This window comes from Sander vitreus, chromosome 20, assembly GCF_031162955.1.
Source record: "Sander vitreus isolate 19-12246 chromosome 20, sanVit1, whole genome shotgun sequence".
Taxonomy (NCBI): Eukaryota; Metazoa; Chordata; class Actinopteri; order Perciformes; family Percidae; genus Sander; species Sander vitreus.
In genome coordinates, this window is record NC_135874.1 from 16,913,867 (window position 1) to 16,934,744 (window position 20,878).

Genomic DNA, 20,878 nt, shown 5'->3' on the forward strand with positions numbered 1-20,878 from the left:
ATCAAACTGTAGACTGAGCATGTTTTGTGATTCAATTTACTTATATGATTAAAAGCCAGTTGCACTCCTTTTGAAATTTTGTCCATGATTTCATAGTTTGGGAAATTCACGTTATTTCCCCCTTGTCAGCTAACCAATTGACCATACAAATATCCATGCACTTGTTATTTTCTCAGAATTATTGCAGGATGAATCATCACTCGTCATCACCACACACGGGAGTATGTAATTACTGATGTGAGACAAAACATGCCAATGAAGGAAGTGCAGCATGAGGCCCTCAGGACAAAGTTGAAACTGGTGTCTGTCTGGTAGGGCCAAAGAAGAGAACAGTATGACCATTGCTAACTGTTTGCAAACAAAGCCTGTCCACATGAAGCCTCAGCACATGCCCTTGTTATTAGGGCTTTCCCTTCTGTTTCTTATTACCGGATCCTTGTGCATGAGGATGCATAAATCTGTGCAATTAAATGTGGCGTGTTGCCAACCCTAACAAATCTTTCACTTCTAATAACCCCTTCATCTTTTTCTCTTTACCGCTGACGCACCCACCCCTGTGTTTCTCTCTTCCGCCTCTCTGCAGTCTTCTGTCAGATACCCTGTCTTAATGGAGGCCGATGCATCGGCAGGGACCTCTGCTGGTGTCCATCAAACTCAACAGGGAAGTTTTGCCACCTTCCAGCCCCGCCTCCTGCCAGACCCACCCCTCACAGCCACAAGGATGCCAGCCACCAAGGACCAAAATCTCCCTCACAATCCATGTACACTCTCCCACTGTCCAATCAGCAAGGTAACTGTGCACTGCACACTGTGGCCCGACTTCTTTTAAGGCCTAATCACACCAGAAAGTGGAACAGCAAAATTCGTAGTGACTACTTGTAGGGATAGTTGGCGAACTACCGTAGCTGGCGAGCTAGCCATTAATGTGCTAGCAATAGTCAGTCTCAGTATCTTTTTCCTATGTACTGTGCTCTTTACACACCCCTGGCATTTTGTTCTTGATTATACGTATTGAAGAGGCGAAAATAAGTTTGGTTATTTCATGTTGACTCCAGCTCGACTCCTGTTTCAAGCGTCTGCAAACAATTCCTCTTTTGTAGAGGAGTTTATACTCTTAACAGAGTTAGTGCAACACAACTTATTTGTTCCACTGTGGATTCTCTGGCTCTTCCTTTCTCCAAAAGTCAGCACAGTCAAGACGGCTTGCTATTGGTTGGTTGAACTCATCACAAAAGATTTGCTCCACTGATCGCAGCAATTCCAGTTGAATTAATTTAGCAAAATTTCACTTTTTCAAATGCTGGTGTGATGGGGGCCTTTATTCTTTGACAATTGTTCCACTTCTCCTTATTGTCGCAGTATATCTTTTTGAAATGCGCACAAGTCGAGTCCTTGTTTTTCAACAGTTTACCCTGTAGTGCTCTGCTGCCTTTGCTGGCCAGCAGTGGAGGTCAGACTCTATTTTGAGCAGAATGAGTAATGGATAAGTAAATGGAAGCTATATTGTTTGCACAATGCTACTTTTATCAAACAGAAGTGGTTATTAGGAAAGTTATGAGACTGAATGTAAAAGATTTACTCACTTTCCGTTTCTCCTGATATCCTTGTTTTATTTCCTCCTCGCATCTCGCTCAGCATCTCACTCTGTATTACAGTAACTAGAAGCAGAAGCATTGTCTTCAATAATTTAAATTCCACTCAGAAATCTTCCATCCACCATTTTAAATTACAAAATAATAAATAATAACTAAATTGCATAATGAAATGTCATGAGTCCAATGTATTGACATGTCACAACAAAGAAATTATCCTTCCTGTCCGTATGCCTTATATATACACTCAGTTTCATGTCCAGGACTCTTTTTAAGGTCTACTTGATCTCCTTGGACTCTGCCTGCATCTGTCTGTGCGACTATGATTTATGAAAGTAGGTCAGGATTCTGGGAAAAAACCCTGGCACTCCATGAAGATAGATGCTTCCCCTCTGTCAGAAGGACAAAAGAGCTCATTCTCCACATTGCAACATCTTCTCAGCTCCTCAAAAAACTCTGTTCTTGGTCTTTAAGATGATTTGATTTAAACCAGAGAATTGAAAACTCTTCGTGTTGTTGTGGTTTTGTATTGTCTTAATAGTGTCTTCATTGCCAGGAATTCCCCACGTAGATCTCATAACTTGGTGATGAAGCAAGCTAAGTGTGTGTTGAACATGTTTGTGCAGGATGTTAGCTGATAGCTTGCAAACTGCAGTATGTATATACAGCTTTTATCCCTTGGCTGATGATGCTTCCACTTACACTATCCAAAATTTGAAACTATAAACTATCCACTATAATGTGTAAACTGTGGGTCTCTCCTTCTCTAGTGTCTCTCCACCCATCCTTGGTGAACGTACACATTCAGCACCCTCCAGATGCCGAAGTCCATATCCACCAAGTAGCTCGGGTTCAGCCTGGGCAGAGACCGGCCACCACAGATGGGGTTCACTCTGTCCAGCAGCGCTCCCAGCCTGGCAATGGACATGAACCCACTAATGAGCATAGCAGCAGGCACCCCCACACCAATGGGAATGGGAATGGCCACGTCCAACCGCACAACCGTCAGAATGGACATGTTGGAAGATGCTTTCAGGAAACAGTCGATGGACAGGTATTGTGTTAAGTCATTACCAGTGACTGAAAGTGTTGTTTTACCACAGGTACCATTCCGTTCTCATCCCATCACCTACTCTGATTGCTGCTGTCTCAAACAGGAAGTGGGCCTGTGGCTATGATTTACGTCATATCCAGAATTTATGAGATCTGACCACACTGGTCATCTCATGTTCCACCAGTTCCCCGTTGTAGGCATTTTATGAGTTAGGATGTATTCAGAGGAGAAAGCTTAACCTTACAAATCAGCCCATGTGGTTCTCTTTGTAACTCAAATGACTTTCATGGTGTGTATGGTACCGTGCATAAAGTATGGCATGCACCGCAGATTTTCTGTACTTTGCATGGTCAGGATAATGTACGTATGTCACAACAGACAAAAGGAAAAAAAGATGTTAAGAAAGGGAAGTGCTTAAGTGGCAGTGCGTGAGTTTGGCTAATCTGAGGCTTAATACAGCATATGTTTTCTTGGCTGTGATAAGCCGTTATGGATGACTCTCGTAACAACACGATCTGCAGTAGAGTTGTTTTTGCCAGCATTATTCCCTGAATAAGTTTGTTTGTGCTGATTTGTAGCTCCTATTTTCTCTACTCTGGTTTCATAGCGAGCTTGAAATTAAAGCCTCCAGTCACAGTGTTTTTTTCAGAACCCCAATAGAACTGCCCCAGAGACGGAGCGTACAAAAGCTTTAGGCGGTAGTTTTCCCTCTTCTACTGCCAGTATGCCAGTTTGGTGTTCTCCAGAAGAATGTCCTCTCTGTTGCCTCAATCTCTATTGGCCAAAATTCCAATAAGGTCTGATAGGAATCTCTCTTCACAATTAGCCAAGTGCCATAATAAGGCATGCCAGGAGGTGCATAGTTGTTCTTGAGACTCAGTGCTTATGTCCTCCTCCAACTAACTAGTTTCAGATGTGTCTGGTTCACTCTGTCCTTGCAGATAGGTGTACACGCACATTCTGACACGAACACACTTACAAATTCTGCCCTTGCCAACACACACACACACACACACACACACACACACACACACACACACACACACACACACACACACACACACACACACACACACACACACACACACACACACACACACACTTGAACACAAACAAGCATGCATGCACAAACATGTAACACTCATTCTCAGAACTCGTTTCTGAGATTTAATGCAGATGTGTGTTGTTGTAGTGTGGCAAGCCTCTGCCAGGCCTAACCAAACAGGATGATTGCTGTGGAAGCGTGGGCACCTCCTGGGGTCTAAACAAGTGCCAAAAGTGTCCAACCAAACCAGGTAAGCCTTCCTGACTAAAGCCATTAGAGCTGAGCAATTTTTGTTCCACTCTGTTCCATTACACACTTAAATTTAATCTATTTCTAATCTAGTCTAATTCTGTTGGTATTATTTTCTGTTGTGCCTTTGGTATGTTGATCTCTTGGTATTCTTGTGCTATTATTCACATTGGTTCGAAACAACAAGACACAGCCGGGCTCTACTTTCATAGTGCTGTATATTTAGGCGTTTAGTCAGTGATGCAGCAGCAGTTGTTTATGCTTGGTGGACTTTTACAGCATTTATCACAGGCCTCAATGATACTGATGACTGACACATAGCAGCCTTTATTAGAATCCTAAACTTCTCTGAGGCGATTGTGTGACATTGCCATGCACCCAGTTGTAAAAATGAAGCTGTTTTCTCTTCCATAAAACCAAAACTAGGAAGCAAATGAAAACACATTTAGCATGGAGACGAGAGCCTGGCAGGAGTGCCACCCACCCTGTGGGCAGATCGAGCCAACGTGGCCTTGAGGAAATGAACAGCCGCAGTTCAGCTGCTTCTCAACCAGAGCTGCGGTAGGTTCGAGAAACAGCAGCAGGGTGGTTGCACGCTGGCAGGCAGGGTGGGTGGTGACACTCTTTACTGTAGATGGAGACTCGGCCTGACAGCTCTACGTGTTATTTGGAGGGCATGCTTATTTGGTGGCACATGGGGACATTTCCCGGCACTTATACATACATTCATATTACGGCCATGCCCCTAAGATTTCAGTTGGCTGTCAAAGTCCCCATACCCTGTTTAATGTTTGACCAGACCCTAATCAGAAGCAGACATTATCCCTCTCTGTCTCCTCCATCTATCATAGACGATGATCCATTCTTTTCTCTCCCTCTCTCTATCTCCCTCGGCATGCCAGAAGTCCCCGGCACGAACTCCTTTGGCTCCCAGATGTTTTCCTCTGCTCCCTCCTTTGAAGTTTGGGGGAGAAACATAGTGAATACCCCATTTGTTCATTTTTGTGGTTGTTTTTCGGGGCAGCATACTGTAAGCCTGGGGTCCCAGGACACACACAAGCAGGGAAGGAAGAATAGAGAGAATAAAAGAGATGAAAAATGAAGTCAAAATGAAGTCATGTAGTATGTTTTAATAAGAGAAATGCTTTGAATTCCTCTTGAGTGTTATTGTTCTCAGTTTAAACACTTGGCTATGTTTCAGCTGCATTTCTCTCTTACTGGCCAAGATGTATGCTTTCTTACATGTTTGACAGGATTGATATATAACCTGAAGACAACAGCCCCTGAAAAACGACCTTTTATTTCACAGTGAATTGGTCAGTTGTCAGCTTGCAGTGTGGGGAAAAGTCATACAGCTTTATAAGAGTCTCCTGTGTCTGTTGTTAAGTATGTGATAATGATCTCATGAAAGCCTAGTTTGTATTTAGGGGTGTAACCCTACCATTGGTCAGTTTATAGCAGGTTACAAAATGCAAAATTGACTGAGAGGAAGCATTGCTACTTCATTTTCTTTATTACATTTATGTATATGATGCCAACATGACCACACTATGATGGCGACAGTTCTGTTTTAGTAAGGCTTTGCCACCTTTATTTACTTCAGATATCATCCTGCCTCCACATCAATGTCACTATGTTTGCATCAGCCTCACTCGATATAGGGAAAGGTACAGTATCGACTGATAATCAGCACAATGCTTTATACAAATATAGTCTCATGATGTATTGCTGTGGTTGCAGTCTGGTTGTGTCTCTTTGTGAAGTCTGTGAATGAATATGCATTTCAACACACAGCTGACAACATTATATAGCTGGTTATTCAGTGTGCTGATGTGCTGCAATAGTAGCAATCGGCACAATGACTATTATCCCCCATACTTATTCCGCCACATTTTTGTCCCGCTACTTGTCACGGAGCGTTGCCAACACATGCACACAAAATACATCAAAACGTGTGTAATGATCGGGAATGGTGTGCTATGAGTTTTCTAAGATATTTGCTGCGCGGTTTTCACGGAATCTGCAAAGAAACGGCGCGGAATTTCCCATAGATTTTAATGGGAAATCTTCGGGAAATTGCTTAACATAGCTCAAAACAACCTCCTGGTATTTCTTGTATGATTTAATACAGGAGGCAGTGCGGCAGATGGACATGGCTTCACTTGGAAGCTCACTGTACCTTAAATAATGCCACTCCGAGTCTGTACATTTTATCCAAAACACACTAATGTAAAAATGTCAGAAGGGCTTTTTTTCAAAGTCTCAAAGAAGGTTGAATATTCTAAAAATTATTAGTGTGATTTGAAAGTTGAATACTACCCTGAATGTATGAAAGATGTGGAACATTTTAAAGTTTGAATAGTTTCTTGAAAATTCGGAATAACCAAACACAAACTCCTCCTCCTATCATGGAGACTCTGTACTTTGGGCCGTGTCAAACAGCAGATTTACTGTTAGCCAGTGTTATTCGGATGTGCACCAAGTAGTAGGCACATTTCATGCGGAATTTTCTAGTTATTTATTATTATACACTAAGTCACTAATGTCACTGTTGTGGCAATAAGGGTATGTATTGTGTGTGTATGTGAAGCAGGGCTGACGTTATGGAGGCATGATTGCCAGTACGTCCCATCTCAGTGGGAGCTGAAGCCTTCAGGAGCCAGAGCCTTTAAAAGTCACATGAGTAATCCTGGGTCATAATGAGATCCAGATCAACCAGAGGAGGCTGTAGTCAGCTCCATCCCTCTGTTTTTGATGATAAGGTGGCGTGAAAAAAAAAAGCGCTTTTATGTCAATTTCAAACTAATTCAATCTAGGGTTGTCATTTCTGATGGAGAATCTGATGTCCTGTAGAGGGGGTCAAAACTGTCCTCGAGTACAAGAGCTGACCAGTGACAGTGAGTCAAGTGAGAATGGAAATTTGTTTTCACAGGTCCCATGATGAGCACATAACGGAAACTAAGAGGAAGTTTATATTTGAAAAGCAAAGAGCCAGGATATAGTTGTTTGCGCAACTCTTGGGATATATTTCATTTCAGTAAAGTAAATTGAGGTTCTGAAGGACATTTGCTGTGGCCCAAGTCTGACCCATCCTGTAGCGTTGGCATGACTCTGTATAATTGTGCTGGCAGCCCCTCCCTCACTGTGAGTTTTACAGCTAATGGAATTCCACAAGCCGTTTGTCTTACCATCTGTCATTGCTGGGCAGCTTCCCTCTCCGTGACTCTACCTGTCTGCGAGGCTGGGAGGCTTCCCAGGGAGCCAGATCAGACGTCCCCAGGGCTTAAAGTAACCAACACACCCACAGGAGCCTTGGCTTCTTCTAACTCTACCTCCCTGGGTCATCAAGGTCATCATGCTGTCACTGCCTGAGCGCCACCCCACCCCCCTCCTTTCTGTGTCTCTCTGTGTATCTTTGTAATGGGGACACTATTCTTCATGAGGTTTAGATCAATAGTCAGATGAGGCAAAGAAGGAGGGGGCCCACAGGGCTCAACAGATCTTCCCACAGGAACTCATTTCCCCCAAATCTCCCGTCTATCATCCAGACATTAAATCAGACATCCATTGAGGGGCCAAAGCCTGTGCTTATTACTTTTTATTAGCACTGATCAAACATGAATACTTGTTAATGACCAACAAAAACCAGAGATGCAGAGACTTTGCCCTTTAGAAATAGCCAGAGAACAGATGCGCTGGAACAGCTCCACAGCAGCTTCTTATGGTGATTAGATGTAGACACATAGTCACATATCTTTGACAGCATTTGATTCATTGATGTTGACTTAGTGTTATCCCTTCACAACTAGAATGATGGAATCTATTAGCTGGGCAGCAGTGTGGTTAATCAGTGCGGAGCAGACCTAACCACTACAAGACATCTCCCAGTCGGAGGCAGATGGATATGAAATTTGTGTTGCGTTTCTTAATTGGATACAAGCAAAGTTAAGCACATTTTCATTGGGAATGCACCGTGGCATGCCGTCTTTTGGAACTAGCTTAGGTGGTTAATATTCCACAGTGACTTGGAGATCATAGAGGAATGTGGGTCTGTTTTAAATGTGTGTTTGATGCGGGTTCCATTGCTATCAGAAGCTTGGTGAAGGGCGTTAAGCTAAATTGTCAAACTACAAACAGAGATGTAAAATGCATACTTTCGTGAATAGGAACAATGAAAAATATGTTTTGAGTACAGATTTAATATTGCAGAAAAAAACCTTTTTGTTGCTTCACATGTGCCGTGGGATGGTAATAGCAATATGATACAGATACACAGCTAAGACTGTTAGTGATTGAGCAAATATCTTAGTAGCTTGTGCTTGTGTCTACAGTATGTCTGTATCAGCAGGAGGATGTTGATATTGGTCCCATGTGTCCTAAGTGATTAGCCTCTGCTTTACTGGCAGGGGCACGTTATTTACAGGGCATGTGATATGGACCGTGCCAGAATGGCAAATGTGGCGCGTGCCAAGGAGACATTCTGTTTTGAAAGCAAATGACTTCCCTTTAAGCTGCTTGCTCCAATCAAGCATTGGATCAGAGGCCAAGAAGAGATGACTTTGCCATCTTAGAGACTCAAAAGACCTGAAACCCTCTGTGGTGATTAAAGAGCTTTGTTTGCTCCTGGTTTTCTTTCAGCAGAACCAGTTTGTCCCGTGGCGGCATGTCAAAAAGTAAATTGCTGTAAGGGTCCTGAGGAGGACTTGGCTTTGGTGTTGGTTGGTTTCCTATAGAGTGGCCCCAAATGGTGTGGAAAGGAAGACTGTCTCCTGTTCCCGTCCTGTGGATGGCATCAATCCCTCTTCCATTCTCCGTTTCCTACCCATTCTCAAGTTTTCCAGTCAAATAAGGGGAGAAGCCCAACACTGAGGTTGCCTCCCAGGCAGGCAGGTCCCTGGGGAAGTTGGTGAAGGGCTCTGAGCCCTGTGATTGATGGAGCAGACCTCTCAATCGTCTTAGAAGAACAGCCTCCGGCCCGGGTGGTCTACAGAGTGATTTTATCAAATTAGCAACTAAAGATTTCTGTGCAGCTGAGGAACCCATCTGACTAAAAACTCTCTCCGTTCTCAGCCTCCTGCCTCCTTCTCGCTTTACTTTCTCTCATTTAGCATAAGCTATCCTTTCATTTGAATGCCCTCAGCAGGGCCCTGCATAGAGCAAAGTTAACTTTCATGTTTGATAGAGGGATTTATTCAGATCCAATTTAGGACAGCACCATCTATCAAGAAGCTTCAAGGAATTTGAATTACACTTTCAGGTCAGGAAACTTAAGCAAATATTAATAAACAGTTGCCAGTGGAATGTACAACACCATTCAGTGGAGACGGACAATAAATTAGTAAGGGGTGACAAATTCTTTTGTTGAAAAGGGCTACATGGATACACAACAATTGGAAGCTCCTGTCTGTACCCTCAGTGGATACAGACCAGTCTGGGTCTACAGTCTTTGTAACCAAGGGTGACACTAATGATGCGCAGCTTAAGCTCACTCTTGCAAGCCACTGCCTGTGTAACTCCAACAAATGACTGTAGAAACAAGCATGAGAACGGACACATAATTAAATCCTCTCAGAATACCGTAATTCTTAGCCTTTTTAAACAATAATTAAAATTACATGGCCAAGTTGTCACTGAATTCTAGTCCTGGGGCGTATCATCCTTTATTGAGGTAAATGCTCAGAAGACATGGTTCTGATTTGCTGGTACAGTAGCCCAGGATTCAGACACAACTACAGTGATTTATCAAACCTTGCTCAACATTACAAAAATAATTGATTAATCCAACAGCCAAGACTCTTTGTATCTTAAAATAAATGCATCCTACAAAAAGCAGCCAGTGTTTACTGTACATAGTAGGGCTGTTGTCAACCTCTGTATGCTGAGTTTCAGCAGCTGGTTTTTAAACCTTACTGCAAACACATTGCCCCGAATGAACAATAAAGATCTACTGAACTGAACTCAGATAACAAACATTTTTAGATCCAAGACGCAAATGAGGAAATGTTAAGTACAATCAGCCAAATGATATCCTTTATGATATCAGTGTGCAAATAAAGTTTTACGAAAATTAATTGTAAATATGTTTGGTATATGTGGAAACATGCCAACTTTACATCACTACTTAATGTCTGTGGGGTACTTCTTACATAATTAGGTCTTAAAGCTGCTCAAGACTTTTACAACATCTCAAGCCGTTTTAAGACAAGCAGTTTTTAAATGAGCTGTCTCTCATATTCATGTTGAAGTTGTTACTGACTGCAGAGGTCCTCACCTCCCTGCTAATAAGCTTTATTGAGACACCCGAAACTCCCCCACTGGGCTTCCCTTGGCATGTGCTCCCTGCTGTCACTCAGGCCAGACTTTCCCTGATCCCATCGCTGCAGGAGGGCGTGCCCACCGCCCTACCACAACAGCTCATTACTCAGAAACTTTGAAAGGGGGATTAGGAGGGTGTGGAGGAAGATGAGAAGGTGGGCAGACAGAAACAGGGCCGTCGCTTTGACACAGTGCCCCCCTTTTCCCATTGCCCCCTTCATGTTGACCCACTTCTGCTTTGTCAACCCTCAGGTACATTGACCCTGCCTGGTCCATTGGGTCACAGCAGGACCAAAACATAACTCAGCTTCCAGGACCGTGTTCCCAAAGCCTCCATGTGGCACACATTCCAGTCACTCCTGGGAAAATTACACAAACTCACGACTGATTGCTGCGTTGTGTATTGATGGTAGATGTTTTCAGGATTGCTGTGTTGGTAGTATATATCCACGTCGTTCCACTTCCGGGATTGCTCCGTTGCCGCTGGAAATTCTGTACGTATTGAAAGTCCTTTTTTTCTGGCCACTGGGTCTGGAACCCCAACCCATACGGTGCCTAATTCTTTCCAGTTACCAAACTCGAAAATGAATGTCGGATTTTCTCAAACAAATAGCAGAGTAAGGGACTGTTCGTTTTTTATTAAAGGGGCTACCAGAGAAGTTTTATGATCTTTAGTCAAAATAGCCTTGACCCTCCCTTCGTCAGCAATACATTTTTCTATGACCCTCCAAAATGATTGGGAAAAAAGGCATGACCCTCCCCAATAATGTATTGATGCCTTCTGTACTGTTTAGCGCTTGGCAAAGATGTACAAATAACCACTTTTTTAATACAACCATGACATACATGACTTAACCTCTGCTTTCTCATCTTACACATCCCACTCCACTATTATGGTGGCCATTTCAGTAGATTTACTCACTAACATTGTTTTAGAAACACAATAAGCATGGAAACTAAATGCACACTTCCTGCATTACTGCATTACTCCAAATACTAAGTTACTCCTCTAGTAAACTAGTATTCACATGAAATAAAACACTAAAACATTGAGACCATTCAACAAAGCACACTGGGTAATAACCCGTATTGACAGCTGGCCCGCCCAATCATAAATTCAAAGTTAAAACACTAGAGAACTTTTCCCGCTACGGTGCCCCTACAGGTTGTCTCATTGGAACTACAACTGGAAACTTTATACATTGTTCGTCTGCTATTTCATTACTAAATTCACTTCCAATTTATGTTTTCCGCCGTGGGTGCTCACGGGCACATGTCCTTTAAAAAAAAGTAGTCAAAAAATGTTTGCATTTCAGAACCTTAGGAAATGGACAGCGGCCGACACGAACACACACACCTATTAACTGGATAATAAAGCCGTAAAGTAGGCTATCTTTCAACTCAGGACAGCGCCACTTCTCACAAATACAGATAGGATTGGAGATGAGAAGTTTAACTGACACGTAACCGCGATCACGCTCCACTTAGCAACAACTGCAATGTTTAATTTTGAATGAATGTAGCCTACTGGCAGTCAGCTTCATTATATTCCATCTTCATGTCAGTGATGATACTTTGGCAACAGGTGGCGCAGTTAGCTATAGGTTGCATTCTCAAAGAAAGCAACTCCAAACTCGTGTTGCTGTCATGTTGCGATTTTTGCAAGGGGGTAAGCGAGCGTCTGGCAAGCGTAGCTCCTATGGCGCCATTTTGATGCTAACAAGCACTCACCCGCCGTTAGCATTCCATTGACTGCCATTCATTTTGACGTCACTTTGACAGCGAATAACTTTACATCTGAAGCGTTTAAAGACTTTATTTGTCAATTGTTTATTTCTAAAGAAACACGACAATGTATAAAAGGCTCCATTACCTTGTATCTCACGTTATGGCTCCGTAGCAGACGTTTTTGTAAAAATAGGCTAACAATTTTGTCATAACCACGCGACTTACTGTCGCATAGTAGAGGAATTACCGTATAGTACAGGAGAAGCTCGCAGGCAGTTTCGACTTACATTAGCTGTTTAAGTTTAATTACTAATGTTAACTAGCATTTTAGTTAGCAATAATTAGCCTGTGCCTATGTTTCTCCTTACATATACCTACGCTCTCCGTCTCTGCAAGATTCGGAATGATTGAGATTTCTCTTGGCACAGCTACCAGAAGACTTACAACTTTCAGACACGCTGCTCACGTCAGATCTGCTCAGTTGGAGGCTGCGCAGTAACGCTCAGCCCTCACCGGAAAAGTGCTTCTAATATACTTCACTGGTCTCCATCCAGAGCAACGGGATCTGTTGGTCCATTTCTTTAACTTTTTGGGGATTGCTGTTTTCATGAATACAAAAGTTGGGTGACCCTCCCCCCTAGACTAAAAAATGTTGGGTGACCTTCCCCTCAACAAAGAATAAAAAGACATGACTCTCCCCTATTTTCCTCCAGTGGTCCATTCCATAAATACCGAACGGTCCCTAACACAGATTCATTGTATATGTTTGCTGGTCTGGTGGCGTAGGTGGCTGATGTGATCTTGTCTGGTCCTGCTGCTTGCCTGCAGTCAGTCATCCAGATAGCCGTTTACATTTGCCCGGAGCTCCCTTTCAGTCGTACATATTAACACACTGGTTTTCTGGAGCTTTGGTCACAAGCACAGAGCAACTTTTCTCCCTTTCCCAGTACACTCTGCCAAGGGACAAGATGTGTTGTCTTTGCTGACAGGGCTGTAACTGTAGTTTCTTGCATGTGTCACCTCTGTTTTCAACCTTTCGTCACTGTGGCAGCAAGTTCAAAGCAGTGCTGTACTTTGGTAAAATATTATTTTTTTCTGGCTGTGGTTTAAACCAAACCCAAAGATTGTCATCACTGTCATTTGTTCCTGTTTTCTGTGAGTGGGAAATGTTGAATGCCGTGTTTTCTCTCCAAGTTTACTCTCATTGGATGATGATGCAGTTAAAAATGAATGTGAAATTGTATTCCACCATTATATATATATTTTAAAACATCAAGTTTCATATTAAAGTTCATGAATTTTTCCAGTGCGTTTATGTGCTAAACAGAAACATGGCTATCATGATCAGGAAGCAATACTGTAAAAAAATAAAATAAAATTAAAAAAATAAAAGTTCTACCATCATTGCTTTAAGCTGTCTGATTTGTGACTGTAATCTGAACAGACTAACAGTGAGAAACAATTCCGTCATGCTAATAAGCATGTCGTTATTCTTAGAGCTTTCTTCACCCAAATACACATTTTTCCCTCCAAAATCAGAGGTTGGATCATCGCCTTTCAACACGATATGAAGCAAAATTCTTCATCTTAGTTTATGTCATGGAAAGATCTGCTGCCAATAATCCCCCCTGTCTCTGTTTAGAAACATATAGAACCTCATACATACCCACTCTCTCTCTGTCAAACACACAGACACACACTCAAATACAAACAGAGAATTTCTCTTTGCCATGTGATAGTCACATTGACCTCTCTGTACATTTAATGGAGCATGGTGGGGCTTGACTGTGTTCCGAATGAGTAATGACATAATGTTTTCAGCCCTCTGTCACTATGGCCAAACTGGGTTATTTACTGCAGCATGTCTGTGAACCTCTATGTACAAACATGAAGCACACACCATATGATTTTTATTGCCTTGGCAAAACAAGCAAAAAGAAGTTTTGAGCCAATCACCTTCCTGTGAGCCGTACATCAATCGTCCTTCCTAGTGTGTGCACAGTTAAAGTATTAGTCTCTTGTTTAAGTAGATTTGCACTGTAGTTGATGATAAAGGTCAGGGCTGTCACGTAGGCTTCCTCAACATATTTATGATGTAAGCACTTCCTTCATCTGTCCCTAGTGGTTGAGGAGAGTTATAGGTAATATGATTATAAATGACGTCGAGTGTTATCCTTACATTCTGCTGGATGGCAGTGCAGTCTTGTAAATGCAGTTGATGGGGATCCATTTCCATACACATACTCTGGAGTCCCACGAGGCCCAGCTGTGGGTCCCCTCATTTTTCCTCTTGCCAAGATGCTCACATCTGTAAGTTATATGGTCCCCCCTAAAGCCCAGCTCCTCATCTCCCTCTGCGATGAATGCAATGCTTTGTGACAGAGAGGCTTGGCACTGTAAGATCAATTTTGCTCTTCTAAAGCTTTGCTTTCTCTTTCTGTTTGCAGCATATGCAGTAATTGCAAATGGACAAGTGGAATGTTCCAAAGGTTTTAAACGGATGAATCTCACACACTGTCAAGGTAAGCTATAAAATATGTTGAATAATGTGTATGTAGTTTTCTGAAGGTTATCATGTGATTTACCCCACTGCATATGTTAATAGGTTGTTTAATAGGCTGCTTATTTATTACCCATAACAAAAACATAGGTTATATTAAATATAATGGCATGAATGTGATAAAAACGTACTGACCATATGTTTCCATACTAACATGGACCCCTGGGGACCTCTATAAAAGTATTCCTTGCTGTATGTCTGGCCCCTATGGGAACCAGGTCAAGGTTACAATTAGCATTGGTCCAGGGTCAGAGTTCAGCAGCCAATAAGCACCTGGAGCTGCTGTTTTAATTGGTCTTTGGGGTTCTGAGTGGAGAATGGTACGATTGGCTGCGATTATGGTAAATGGGGTACTCTGAGTTCTTGGAAGGGAGCTTTAGTTGCAGACCTGTTTAGCTCCCTATTATTTATGCCAACAGAAGAAAAGCTGTATAACTGCCAGCTCACCCAGCCATCTGTACTGTATGTTAAAACAAATAGTTCCTGAGCATACACTGTGTTTTCCTTTATCGCAGCATCCTCAAGGTGTCTAGTTGTTAGCGGGCTGGTTGTTCATGAAGCCACAAAACCACCCACATTGTCAACTCTGTAGACACTCTTCCACTAGAGAATTCAGACTATTTATGTTTGTTGCTGCTGTTAGTGTACAGCACCAGAATCAGTCGAGATGAACAAATAAACCTTGGCTGAAAGACACGGGAATACGAGACACTTTCAATAACAAAATGCAGCTTTTCTGACAGTCCACTTGAGCTGTGTCAATGACTTGATTAATGGTGTCATAATCCAAAGGCCAGTGCTTACTGAAGTCTATGGAGAGCAACAACATAACGGTCCAATGCACAGCTTTGACTCCATCTATAACAGGCCTCACCCACTGGTTCAACAAGTTCAACATGTTTTCTGATCCTCACAGGACACTACTATTGGCCCATTGATGTTTTCAGGTAATGATTGAGATGGAAAGACCTGTGGACAAGGACACACTTCTTTTCCAATAGTGTGTCAACTAGCCAACACGTGGAAATTTATCTTTTTATTATTCATGCTTTTTTTGTGATTGTTTCAAGATGTTTCCTCCATTTCAGTTGTTCATTTCTTGAGTTCCAAGAAAGCAAAGTTGACAGTTACCCACAATATTTACTGAAGTGCTTTAAAGTCTCTGTCCCGTTCAGCTGCTGCTCCATTCTCAAAAAATATTATTAATATCAGGTCTCGCAGCAACTGCCGAAGAGGCAAAAACCTGCTTTTTCTGGGATTTTGTCATTATTATCAGGATGGTGTCCATCTTGCCAAACTGGGGCTCCTCGTCTGAGAAGTTTGCAGCATATATTATTGGAACAGAGCAGAGCTTGTCTCATATTCAGAAATAGGCATGATTTACTGCTTGCGGTCCTCTGACCCTTCAATGACGCCTATGATATGATAAGATGCCCCATCAGACCACACTCTGCTCTCTGACTTCAGAGATGATTCCTTATCTTCAGAACTGCTTCCCAGAACTTAGGTCAGCTGAATTGGTCATTTGTAACTGTGCTTGTTAGATGAAAGGCACACATACTGTAGATGTGTGTGCAGTCTCTGTTGAACGTGGTAAACCAGGTCATATTACTCATACACCACTTCAAAGAAGTGATGATGGAAGTCTTACATAACTCTTTTGACATTTTGGATCAACTTAATAAAATAAGAGCTACTAACAATTTTTAAACACTGACATTTGGCATTTATCATATTGAATCCTGCCTGGGGTAATCAGGTTGAGACCTCAATATATTAGGTTGTGCAGCAGGAATTTGCCTGCTTTGGCTGTATTTTGAGAATGTGCATTCTCTCTATTCACAGTTTCTGAATGGATGCATGTATGGCCCCATAAGTTATGTCTGGTTTGAGACTTCCAAAGTAGTCATATAGTACTCCCTTTAGCCATAACAGCCAATTCATAGCAAGTGAGAATGCTGACAATTTCCTTTTACTGTGTCCATAAATAATTATTCCGGTGTTTATGTGAGTATTGTTTTTTCCATAAGTTAAGAGTGGCCAAGGTCAAGTAAGGTCGCAGCAGACTGGCTGACACTTGTATGCAGAGTTTGGAAACTTCTTAGATGTATTGCAATCATCAATATATGTATCATTAGACAATAAAAAACAACCATGATAAAAGCTGCTGATGGACACATACAAGGAGTATTTGTCAATGAGAGCAACCAAGCATAGATTCAAAATACATGTTGAGATTAGTGCTGGTCATGACAAGTTGTCATGGAAGTCAGTTTCAATCCCAATCAACCCACCAGCAGACTGTAACAATAGCACTAATCTGGGACTCAACCGAACCATGGATTAAAGACCCCATGTGATGAAGGCTGAGCCCAACGCTGACCTGAACTCTGACCAGATAGCATGCTGCTTAAACTAAACTCACACAGTACCTGCATAAGAATATTGTTACTCCTAGCTCTGTAGAGCATGTATATCAGCACAGGCAGGCGTGACATCTGTGGTGCTTCATTATCTTCACAGTATGTGCCATATCGCGCTCATCCAAACAGGTAGCTTTTGCTAACAGAGGCTTGTTTACATTGTCATAACATAGAGTCTGGAGACTTTGGCATTAGAAGGCCAGCTTCAGCTTTAGAAGCAGTTTCTCCTAAGAGAGATAGAAAGGTGCAAAGAGAAATGGAAAAACAAAGGACAACAGAGATAGAAAAGAAGAAAGAACAAACAACAAAAAGAACATTGTGGCATTCATTGGATTTGCTTCAATCCACCGAATTGATCAGCCTCAATCCCTTGTAAACTAACTTTTTCCAGCAGGAAGCAAAACAACAAAACAAGAGCAGATTAATTAGAAATGGGAAAATCTGTGGTGGCAGGCTGTCGGGTTCCAGTCGTCAAAGCAATGGGAAAAGACATAATCATGTACTCTTTGTTTAACACGGTAGAACAACAAACTTTGCCTGGTCCTAGTGTGATTGCATGACTAAGCGCCTGAAATATGTCCCCCTGTGCTCCTGGCTGGCACATTTACTGGCTTGCTTGCCTCCATTTGGCTTAGTGACTCAGGAACTGTTGGAGCAATAAGCAAACTCCACTAGCCACTGTCTCACTCCAGCACATGGTTCAGGCCAGACAGGGGGGAAAAACCTCTTTAAGACTTTCACTCATTGACGTAAGCGAAGGATGCTGTGACCTTATTGGACACTGTCAAGGAAAGATGCTGAGGAAGATGGTAATCTAAAACATGTTTCTGTTTCCTCTGTGTGACGGTCCAGATTTCAAAGTTAAGGTTACCTCAGCCTTGAGAGTTTATTATATCTTTCAGTCAGAAGGATACTTGATTGAGTATATTCTGCTTTACAGTGGTTAAATGTATTATATATGTTTCCTTCATGTCATCACTCCTTGCTTTCACACAATTGTGAAACCTGAAAGTTTCCATATTTCATCACCTCCCAGCAGCTGTTTTTTTTTTTTTTTTACGGCATGATCTATTGCAATGTTTTGTCACCTTTCAAGTTTTAAATTATTTCTCAAACCTTACATCATCTCTGCTGGTCTGCAAGTATGAGTACTCTGTATACTCAATGTGAAATGCAATACACCAAATCTGATATCGAACTTGTACCTATTTGTTTGAGGAGTTTATTGTGAGTTCCAAAAAAAGTTCTTGTCAGAGGAAAAACATGTCTCATGATGTTTCCATAATGAGAATTGAGTCCATGACTTACATATTGCATATTTCACAGACATCAATGAGTGCCTGTTGCCTGGGCTCTGTAAGAACGCTGAATGTCTCAACACCAAAGGAAGCTACAGGTGCACGTGTAAACCAGGCTTCATGTTAGACGCTGACAGAAGCCACTGTGTCTGTAAGTATTGCAACACATCATTTAGGCTGTGGCCACTGTGGCCATTCTCTCATGTATTGCATTTGAATAAGATGGATGTATCGACTTCACTCCTCAGCGGACAAGGCTGTGTCTGACCAGAAGGCATTCTGCTACCGATCTGTGTCAGCAAGTACATGCTCTCTGCCGCTTGCTCAACACATCACCAAGCAGATCTGCTGCTGCAGCCGAGTGGGCAAGGCCTGGGGCCCTTTGTGTGATCGCTGTCCTTTGCCAGGATCAGGTACAGCCACCAAAAGTTACTGTGCTGCTGCTTCATGTGTCTCGAATTCTCCTTTACAACTCATACACTGTTTAAACCCAAGACTTATCTCCTTGTCCATCTGCAAGCTAAACCTTCCATTTCTGCTATGTTGCTGCTGCTTCTGGGTTAAATACTTTTGCAGATATGATATGTCACATGTAATCTTATGCAAGGGCTAGCAATGGTAGTGAAAGCCCAGGCAATGAATATTTACCACTCCGTCACCATTCTGCTCTTTGCCAGGCTTGTAAAGCAGTTCAAAATAACCAAATGTGTTTGGAGTGGAAAAGGACCAAAAACATAACAGTTTTCATATTTTGGAGGCTGCATAATAGTGGAAGTCAGTCTTGTGTTATCACTCCAACCCTCAGAGAGAAACCCCACTAATAGGCCAGCAAAGCTTCACAGCAGAAATAAACAGCTTGGCCAAGTGAAACATGGGAAGTAGTTGTCATCTTTCTTTCTTTTTTCAATACCGATCTAATCTTCAAAGTCTCTGATAGAAACAGGCTGGTTTTATGGAGTGTCTGTACTGGCCAGTGATTCATGGGGATTGTCATAGATCAGATATCACACAGACCTCCATGGTGCTGTTCAGCCAGCACTGACACAGTACACAGACACAGCCTCTGATTATTTTGAGCGCTGGCTTTTGTATGGCCTGACAAGCTGTTTGAGCCATGATCTGAACCAAGCAGCCAGGCCCATTACTTGTGACTTGGTAACAGGAGCCCGTTTACTATCATTCCATATTTACTGCAGTTCCTCTGATGTGGCTCCTGATCATATATAGCCCCATTTCCCTCCACTTTAAATTCATCATTCAGTAGCCTATCATATCCACGTTTCCTGCATTTACAGCAACCACATATCTGTCATTACTCATATCTCTATTCCAGACTCTTTTGGCCTAGAGTTGCTGGTTTTTAGGTCAGGTAGGGGACACAGTGCTTCTCACTTGTAATGGATTCACCATCGCTGAGGTTTGTTGGGCTCTGACACAAAGAGGTGCAGTCTCCCTCCTTTTATCTAGCCAGCCAATCCTCCATTAGCCTCTCACTCACACACCTCTACACCAAAGAGTTCAAAGGTCAGTCAGAATTACATGATCCTCTACTTCCCCTACTGGCATGGCTGTGCCTGTTTGAGTGGGCAGATACCCCCCAATCTTTCTAAATCCCCTTGCTAGTAGGCCTCTGTGACAGCTGTCATTGGTCTGCCAGCTAGCTAGGTCTACAGCAATAGCCAAAATCCAACCCCCTTGTTCACAGCACACAGTAAAGCACAGCAAGCTCTACATAACAGTATTACACGGATGGCTTGTGGTATTGCTATGAATATCAAACAGAAATATGAGCCACAATTACACTCTGGCTCATTGTTTGCTGCTATGTGTTTCCTGCCCCACAGACCATTTCAAGGAGATCTGCCCAGCTGGTCACGGATACACCTACTCACGCTCTGATGTGCAGATTTCTCTCAGACAGCTGGAGGAAGATGATCTGCAGAGCACAGGAGTCTCATGGGAGGAGCAGAGCCCCACTTTCCCTCAGCCTCCATCCATCCAGCCCTGGCTGCTGCTGCCTAGCAGGCCACAATACCCCAGCTATCCACAGACGCCACAAGTACCCCAATACCCTGAGTACCCTGAGACACCACAAGGACCCAGGTACCCTCTGACTCCACAGCAGCCTCTCCATCCCTCGCACCCAGCCAGAGAGACACCTAAACATTCGGAAGGTGAGAATAAAATGTTTGGTACATTAAATGTCTGCCAAGTTGACTTTAAGGTTGGTAAATTTTTACTCTGAATGGTAAAGAGTTGACTAGTTGCTGCTGCTGAATGTTCTGTACATATGATGCACTTAGGCCTTGGAGTTATCCAAACATGGTATTCACTTTTACCACAACCCATGGCATAAACAAGGCAGAGCAGCTGAGTAATACACAATATGATTTTTTCTCTACGGGATGCAAATTTATTTGCGTTTGGTGAGAATTCAAACATCAACAGGATGTTTTGATCTCCATAAATAAATGAATGCTTGATCCAACATCGAAAATATTTGGAGTACTACTCATGTCCCCCATCCATCAAAGTGAAACCCCTCTGAGCATCACAGCAATGCACACAGGTAATCCACACTGGCCATACATCTAAATCCTCAGGCTTTAATGTT

The 20,878-nt window shown here is 42.5% G+C and overlaps 1 protein-coding gene across 2 annotated transcripts in view; it reads left to right on the forward strand.

The window, feature by feature from the left end:
- Nucleotides 1-20,878, forward strand: part of LOC144534860 (latent-transforming growth factor beta-binding protein 2-like) — an 85,505-nt gene that overhangs the window by 36,035 nt on the left and 28,592 nt on the right. For both annotated transcript variants that reach the window (XM_078276938.1, XM_078276939.1), the window contains exons 6-12: nt 584-790; nt 2,363-2,646; nt 3,839-3,941; nt 14,431-14,505; nt 18,293-18,415; nt 18,513-18,677; nt 20,109-20,438. In XM_078276938.1, coding sequence (XP_078133064.1) covers nt 584-790; nt 2,363-2,646; nt 3,839-3,941; nt 14,431-14,505; nt 18,293-18,415; nt 18,513-18,677; nt 20,109-20,438 — 1,287 coding nt within the window. The remainder of the gene's footprint in view (nt 1-583; nt 791-2,362; nt 2,647-3,838; nt 3,942-14,430; nt 14,506-18,292; nt 18,416-18,512; nt 18,678-20,108; nt 20,439-20,878) is intronic.